This window comes from Calidris pugnax, unplaced genomic scaffold, assembly GCF_001431845.1.
Source record: "Calidris pugnax isolate Ruff unplaced genomic scaffold, ASM143184v1 scaffold125, whole genome shotgun sequence".
In the NCBI taxonomy this organism is placed as follows: domain Eukaryota; kingdom Metazoa; phylum Chordata; class Aves; order Charadriiformes; family Scolopacidae; genus Calidris; species Calidris pugnax.
Window position 1 is genome coordinate 3,783,453 of NW_015090906.1, and position 8,220 is coordinate 3,791,672.

General features: G+C 42.1%; 1 protein-coding gene across 1 annotated transcript in view; it reads right to left on the reverse strand.

Moving 5' to 3' along the window:
- The window catches only part of ITIH2 (inter-alpha-trypsin inhibitor heavy chain 2), a 35,271-nt gene that overhangs the window by 21,652 nt on the left and 5,399 nt on the right, over nt 1-8,220 (reverse strand). Inside the window, exons 3-9 of the mRNA XM_014949062.1 lie at nt 5,225-5,260; nt 4,323-4,495; nt 3,501-3,605; nt 2,995-3,157; nt 1,591-1,698; nt 1,209-1,337; nt 443-559 (exon numbers count right to left, since the gene is read on the reverse strand). Of these exons, the coding sequence (XP_014804548.1) occupies nt 443-559; nt 1,209-1,337; nt 1,591-1,698; nt 2,995-3,157; nt 3,501-3,605; nt 4,323-4,495; nt 5,225-5,260 (831 nt within the window). The remainder of the gene's footprint in view (nt 1-442; nt 560-1,208; nt 1,338-1,590; nt 1,699-2,994; nt 3,158-3,500; nt 3,606-4,322; nt 4,496-5,224; nt 5,261-8,220) is intronic.

The window sequence follows — 8,220 nt, forward strand, 5'->3', positions numbered from 1 at the left end:
CCCACCCCCCCTGGTTTATGCTGTCTAAACAATTCTCACTGCTCTTCAGGCGACTGTCAATAATTTGTCTACAACTTTTTGAAAGCAGGGAGGTAGTATCCCCACTGAGACTTTCCCAGAATTCAGTAGAGGAGATTAGAGAAAGAGACTTTGCAAAATGTTTTGTGATCTGTCAATTAACATTTTAATTTAAGGCTAAAATAAATATTCCGATGGCAACACTTCTTTCTTACAACATGAAAAGAGCATTACAAACAGAGGGTAAAACCCTGAAGACTCTGATGTATCAAATATTCTCCAAATTCAGTGAGACTTTTGATGGAGTAAAGTGTAAAGGACTTAGCTGGCAATTTTGAGTTCCAGTCTGCTACAGAATTGTACAGGAAGGCACATGGGAAAAGCTGGCAGGAGGTTTATTTTCCAATAGAGGTCAAACACTTACTTGTTTCATTTTCAGTCCCCACATCGAGCCACTGACATCTATAACAAATAAAATGTTTTTGGGCAGAGGATCAAGATTTTCCGGAGCAAAGAAGTGAATAAAATAGCCATTAAAAATCTGCAAAATGAAATAAAAAAATTCACAGTGAACTGAGCTACAGTGAAGGTGTCAGAAAACTCAAGACAGTAACAGAGCAGAAAATGTTATTCTTTATGGGCCAAATCTGACTTTCAGCTCTACACCTCTCTGTATTTGTAGCCTTACACCATTTATACTCCACAGTCTTTACTTTTTATCAAGGAAAGCAGAGCCTGGTTCTCAGACAACTGCCATGCACTAGCACAGGGAGGAATGAAAAACATTTGAAAAAAGACCGTTTTGTCTGTAATAATTCAAGCCCGTAACTCTGCTTCATATTAACATAAAAATAGTGATGTTCTGGTTGTCTCCTTGTGATATACTGGTACAACTTCCAATGACTCTGTCCTCTGATTCAATGTTAAATCACCAGAGTGTGGTAAGGTATGAAAGATATTGGCTTGTGGACAAGACAGGAGTCTGTTCCTAACTGTATGTTGGACCACGTCTTAGTCATAAATTAAGCAAATCCATTCTGCTCACTTAAAATCTCTCTGTTTTTTTCAATTGGATACAGAGCTCTTTCTCATGCTTATTCTCCTGAAAGATGAAATTAAGCACAGTTTGCTTAAAGACAGCGATTCTTGTAGTCACGGATCTCTCGTCCCAGTTAAACAGCAACACTTACTTCCAGTTCTCCACCTGTGGTTTCTCTGTTCACATCATACTGCACCACAAAATTTCCATCTACTGCTGTGGATGAGCACGTGGGGCATTTTCGTTGTTGAGCCATCGTTGGCTTGAAAGAAATGTGAGCCTTGAAATGAGAAGCAATCACCAGTCAATCAGATGTTGTGTGAAAGGTGGATCATGGAAACAACTCTGCTTCTATTCTGCTGTCACTGTAGCATTTGAGCATCTTGTACATATGTTTAGGTATCATTAATGAAGACACTAGATTTTTTTCCATATTTTTGCATGCTTCCAGCAGATATGAAAAATGCCATGACTGAGTAGGAATAAGTAGCAAAACAGAAGTTTTCGTGCTATTCCCAGTCTGTGACTCTTACCTTTTTTTCTCCCTTGGAGATGGTGGTGATTCCATCAAAATGATCTCCGAGTGAATTAGGAACATGCACGTAGCGAAGTCCCTGTGGCTCAATAATGCGGACATCCACCTAAAGACAGGAAGGGAGGACATTAGTATGAAGCAGTGCTGGTGTTGTACCAGGATCTCATGAACCCTCCATAGACAAACTCCAGTTGGGGATTGGGATGCTCTTGGGAGTGCTCCTGTAAGGCTGGTCTCATTCATGGTGGGGATCTGTGCAATGCTGAAAAGTCAAACATGATGGAAAGACAAAAAAATGTGTCCAAAAAAAAGAGAAGAGTTTGGTGGAAATGCTCATTCTTCCTCTCTCTCCCACCTTGTGGGTGAGTGGTGAGACAGGAGTCAAAGTTGATACCATTTTTAATGCTGAAAGCCCAAATGCAGCATGAAGTGACTCTGCCTGAGTGTTGCTTTGGGTTAGGAGGCCAGAAGGATGATGAGTTCTCACACTCAACGATGAGTTCTCTTCCTCTCTACTCGTGCTATTGACAGGACAGATAGTATTTTCCTTTTTGGTTGGATGGCCAAGGTGATTTGGAAAATAAGGTTTTTATCCTGTCAGCCTGAGACAAGGCCTTTTTTCTTGTTGTATTTCTGAATAGTTAGCAAAACTACTAGGAGACAGGACATGGTGCCCTTTTCAGTAAGATTAATTCAGGGCTTTGGACAGCTTGAAGTAGATCACAGCCTGCACCAAGGAAATGCAAGCAATAAATTTTCATATACAGCTTGTGCTGGAACCATGGAAAACCGAAGAAGATATTTATGCTACAGAAACAGGAGAATGGTGAGATGGAAATGTCCAGCCAGCTCTGTATCCTCTGTTTGTTGATGGATGACAGAGGCTACCTTTGGATGAGTGTAAAAAAAGAGGGTAAGAATATGACAAATCACCTTGTGGCAGCCACTTGTGGAGGGGACCGTCATTCAAAGAACATCTGCTCTCATAGGACACTATTTCATGAAATTGGGAATATTGTGAAAAGCACTCTTCTAAATAAATAGCAAATATTGTTTATTTTCCTTCAGTTGAGGCAAGTTTACACAAGGGTATATATAGGCCAAAGCTTGTTTGCCCAAGTGGTTCTGACGTGAGTCAGTCACGATTCAGGAGGTGCCCAACTGTGCTAGTACGAGAGGAGGCAGGACATATTTGCTTCTCAGTCATGTAGCTACATAGCTCCTGGTTTGAAGTGCCTCATGCTGTGGTCACACAGTGACCTTGAGGCTGTTTGTACTGAGCCCCATGTAAAAGGAAGGAGCTGTAGATGAAGTGTCCTGCTGTGGAGCTCGCAGGAACCTCAGCTGCTTTCTCAGTGAAGGACCTGTGGGGTGCTGCCCACACACATCAGCTCGACTTTACCTCCATGTGCTTTGCCAAGCGTCCTGGCTTCACAGAGATGACGTGCTCATAGGAGCTCAGCTTCCTTCGAATCATCTCGTGGTAGTGAAGTTCAAACTGGATCCTCGTCCCTGGGGGCACATTCACTTCGGTTTTGAAGTTTTCCATATCCAAGGCATTGCTCCTGAAAAGTCAACTGTGGGGTTATTTTGAGAAAATACAAGGAGAACTTTGCATTTTGGTTTAGTTATGCATTTGCTGGGTTTGATTCTAACTGTGGCCTATACCAGGCCTATAACAGACCTATAACAGACAACTGCAGTTGTCTGTTAGTGCAATAGTTCTATCAAGCTGAAAGCAGAAACCCAAGTTAAGTCCTTGACAATTAAATATCAGAGTTGCTGTAAGCAAGAAAACTATTTTCCTTCCCAGGATTCCCCCCCTCATTTATCTCCCCGTGGAGTGGGTCACCTCAGTTCTTCTATGAATAAGTTCAGTACAATATCCATATGCCAAAGTCTTTATACCTCACTATTCCAGCAGCTTTGCCTTTGGCTTTTGCTTGAGAGTACATCTTTCTGGCTTCGGATTTTTCCCGAATTTTGCTGGTAAATGTTATACCATTGACATCCCTGGGAGAGAGAAGCACAGCCAGTTTGCAAAAGAAACAACTTTACAATCGACGACTGTTTTTTCACTTTAGAAAAACACCAGTGAAATCTAATCTGGTGGGAAATTAAATAATAAGGCTCTTTTTTAACCCTAAAGTAATGAACTCTGGTTTCCAGTAGCTCTGTATCATTTTCCCTACCAGCTTTTTTATTTCAAGGAGCCATCACTCTTGTACTCCGAGGAGGACCTGCTCTCCCCCACCGCCTTCACACCTTCCCCATCCTTCAGGCAGGGCAGGCAGTCACTCATGTCACAGCTGGTTTGGAACATGGATCAGGACCATGTCTCCTGACCAGCAAATTGGCTGCTACCTCTCTGAAGGGATACTGAACCAGGCTTGTTCCTTTCTGTTCAGTGAGGGCTCTAATTTGGGTCTCTCTGCATCTCCTTTGATCTGGGGCCAACTTGCACAAGACAAGTAGGAGCTTAGGCTATTTGAGACTTCTGTGCTTTTGTCAGATTTTGTTGATGTTGGCCAATGGCCCAATAATTACTGGAGAGGAAGAGATAGATGGACAGACACAGTATGATGACGTGAGTCTTTTTGCTTTGAGAAAGGCTGCTAAAATTACACTGAAGCTGGAAAATAATAAGAGGTGTTTTGAGGCTATGAACACTTCCCTCCCACCACATTGAACCCTGCCAGAGCACAAGGCTGATGCCTGCCCACTACTTACATGGTGAAGTTGTCAATAAAAGCTCCTTTGGGGACTTGTACATCAAACACGATGTGCTGGGACCTTTTTGCGTTGTTCACCATTTTGGCTTGGATCATTGTGTTGGCCAAGCGTGACGTTATAGTGGATTGAACTTTGTAGCTGTAAAGACCTATCTTGTCATCGTCCTCCACCTGTAATTGAGAAAATTACTCTATAATTTTGGGATATAGCTAGAAAATGTGCCCCTAGAGGGCAATATCAACTCCTTTTATAGTCTCAGTGCCTTTTTTTCTACTGCTGTCCTTTACAATATGGCAGCAGGATGGAACATGAACTCAAGTTCAAGACACCTCCATATTTTACCTGGCAATTGCGTCAGGACACTCCTGTGGATATAGTTCATTATAACATTTCAGCTGAAAGGGGGAATTTATTAAGCTTTATTAAGTTTTCCTTGCTTTCGACCGTGCAACCAGTCCTTGGAATGATTCTCTTGGTGCGATCCAGCATAGAAGGGTACACAGTAATCCTCAGTATTATATATTGAGGATGAGAGATCTTACACTTTCAATAAAGCTCCTAAATAAAAGAGACCTGAAGCACTGCTTACTGACTTAATTTTGCAAATGGTTAAACCACAGCAGTGGTAGAACAGTATTAAAATGGTATATTAAGATAGCGCCTTTGTCTAATCACTTCTGTTGCTTATTTCTTCATCTTTACCATACCCTTCTCTCTCTAAGAGCAGTTGTATGAACAGTATTGTGCAAACAGTGCTCTGTTTAAAGAAAAGAGGTTAATATCCAACCAGCAGTAAAAACAAGGAGCTGGACAAACAAAAGGATTGATTTCCAAAAAATGGTTAACTAGAAAATCACTTTGTTCAGTATTATTTTTCGCAGAGGAACAAAAAAACTCACCAGATCTCCAACGTACCCCCAGTCGGATGTGCTTCGCTGGAAAAGAGAAATATGGAGAAGGTATTTCAGCAAAGCTAAGAGCGTAGGTTGTGACCGTTTCAAGACAGGGATCAGACAGTGGTAACATCTAAAATCTGCTTTCCAAGAAGATCAGAGTAGGTTTGAGATCTCAGGCTGACTGTGCATATTCCTTTTCTCTTATTTTATGTATTTATACAAGGGATGCTGGAGCACGTGATACCCCAGCTGTGACTTAGAGGCTATGAAAAGCAGGACAGCTTGCTTCCTCTGTCTTTATTTTTTATAGAAAACATTCTCTTCTAGAACAAAAAACATTATTCCTGAAAGCAAAACACACTGGCAGAAATTCATACTCAGAAACCCTACCTTTTACCACAAAAATTCCGTGTTTTTTTTTTTTTCTAGGAAAAGTGGAAAGCCATCAAAATGGAGACCTTTTTATCTCATTTTGTTTTCATTTACGTTATAGAATATATATATTATTGCATTATATACAATATGTATGTATACAACCCCCTTTTGCATAGTTGATATTACTTTTATATACGTATATATAAAATTAATTATATATGCACTACTTAGAACTAAACTGTTCATTAATGGTGGCTTTTTTTTTTCCTGCCGTATGAATATTTCCATTTGGAAATATCTGTGAAGAGGTGGTGACATCTTGTGGCCATTTGAATCATTCTGTTTAATTCCCTGAAATTTAAAAAACTCACAAGAAGAACGCTGGGGTGGGATTTGGCTCACCCAGTTCGAGATGCGATTGTTTAACACAGCTATCTGCTTTGGTGGCATCATCACAACTAGACAAACTTTGCCCTTTTCAGTCAATGGAGTGACCCCTTTCATCTGAAAATAGATACTCCCCTTTTATTGAATGAGTCCTGCTCGAATCCATGCTGACCCTAGTGATTAGAGGAGTAGGTACCCAGTGCAGCTGGTGGTGCCCAAGAGTATCATCTCAGCCTTCAGCTGGGGCTCCAGGAGGTCATGAGGCTCCAGGAGGTCTTGCATGACATCTGACAGCTGGGCAACTGAACTGAGCCCTTCAACTCCACTGATGATGATCAAGAACTGAGGGAGACTAGTTCAGATACTGATAGATAAACTATAAAATGAACCAAAACACATCAATCTCATCTCAGGTTTCAGTAGCACTTGAATCCAAGAGGACCCAAAATCACAGAAGGTGCTGACAATAACTGGTTTAGTCACACGGTGCATATAAGGCTTGCTATGCAGTTACTAAGTTTATTTAAAATTAATTAACATACTGCCACTAGGAAAATCTTGGGCTGCTTAAGAGATGATACATCTCATAGAAAGGTCATTTTAATGAAATAATTTTACAGATCCTTTAAAGACAGAGAGAGAGACTGCAGGATTTCTGCCTGCCTGAGCAAAAACATGCAGGTTTTTATTTCCTAGTTAGACAGTCTCCACCTGAAACATTCAGACTAGGATTTCAGGATCTGGAAGTTTATGGCTCTCTGTAGACCCTCTGTAAATCCTGATGGACTGACCCTTGCTCAGTCCACCCTGACACCTCACAAACATCCCTGAACAGAGCCTTTAAAGGCAGAGAGAGAGACTGCAGGATATCTGCCTGCCTGAGGAAAAACATGCAGGTTTTTATTTCCTAGTTAGACAGTCTCCACCTGAAACATTCAGACTAGGATTTCAGGATCTGGAAGTTTATGGCTCTCTGTAGACCCTCTGTAAATCCTGATGGACTGACCCTTGCTCAGTCCACCCTGACACCTCACAAACATCCCTGTCCAGTGAGATGGACCCTTCACACCTGATACAGAACCAGAATGGGAGGAATGGCTGTTGTCCCCACATGAGTCCTTGGGGTAGGAAACATCACCAGCATGACTACGAAATAAGACTAAACTAGCCTTAACTGAAATAAATTTAGTTTTGAAAAGATGAAGACCAAGACTTTAGGACAGAGGGGATTTGTTTTATTGTGGTACTTTTCTGATTCTCAGAAGAGCTTAGAGTTCCCGACTCACTTTACAAATGGTGTTTAAAGCGTTCAAGATGCCCACGTTTCCTTCCTGTTTGTTTTTGTGAGGGTGGAGGAGAAGGGGGAGGCACTGATGGAGAGGAGACCTTATCGCTTGCACGTGTAATGACTCCCAGGACTGCTGTTAGAGATTAGCTATGGGGTGGGCCAACCATCCCCCTAGGATCTCAAAGGGCAGCCACTCCAAGAGGAGTGGCAGGTCAGCAGGACAGAGGTGGAGATAATTACGCTCCAGCTTTGAGCACTGGTGTGGTTATTGAGAATGTGGGCCTTGAGGGAACTTCTGTGACACATGAAATGAGCTATTTCTGTATTCTTGGCTGATTCTTGCCTTAAAACTGCATCCAGACCTGCTGATGACTGTACTGCATAGAAACATTGTGAAATAGCTAATGAGTGGCAAATCACTACTCAGGGTGAAGACAGCAGGTAACTCAGGAACTGTTTTAAAGTTCTGATCTTGCCAGATGCTGGGCCCTATCTTTGGATATTGAGACCTGTCTTCTCGTTACATCTGTGCAGGCTATGGATACATAGCCCTCCGTAATCACAGAATGATAGGGTTTGGAAGGGACCTCTGGAGATCATCCCATCCAACACCCCTGCAAAGCAGGGCCACCCAGAGCAGGCTGCACAGGAATGCATCAAGGTGGGTTTTGAATGTCTCCAGAGATGGAGACTCCACCACCTCCCTGGGCAGCCTGTTCCAGTATTCTGCCACCCTCAAAGGAAAGAAGTTCTTCCTCATGTTTAGGTGGAACTTTGTATGTCCAAGTTTGTGCCCATTTCCTCTTGTCCTGTCACTGGGCACCACTGAAAAAAGACTGGCCCCATCCTCCTGACAGCCACCCTTTAAGTATTTATAAGCACTGATAAGATCCCCCCCTCAAGTTTTCCCTTCTCCTAAAAGACTAAAAAGACCAAAGTCCCTCAGCCT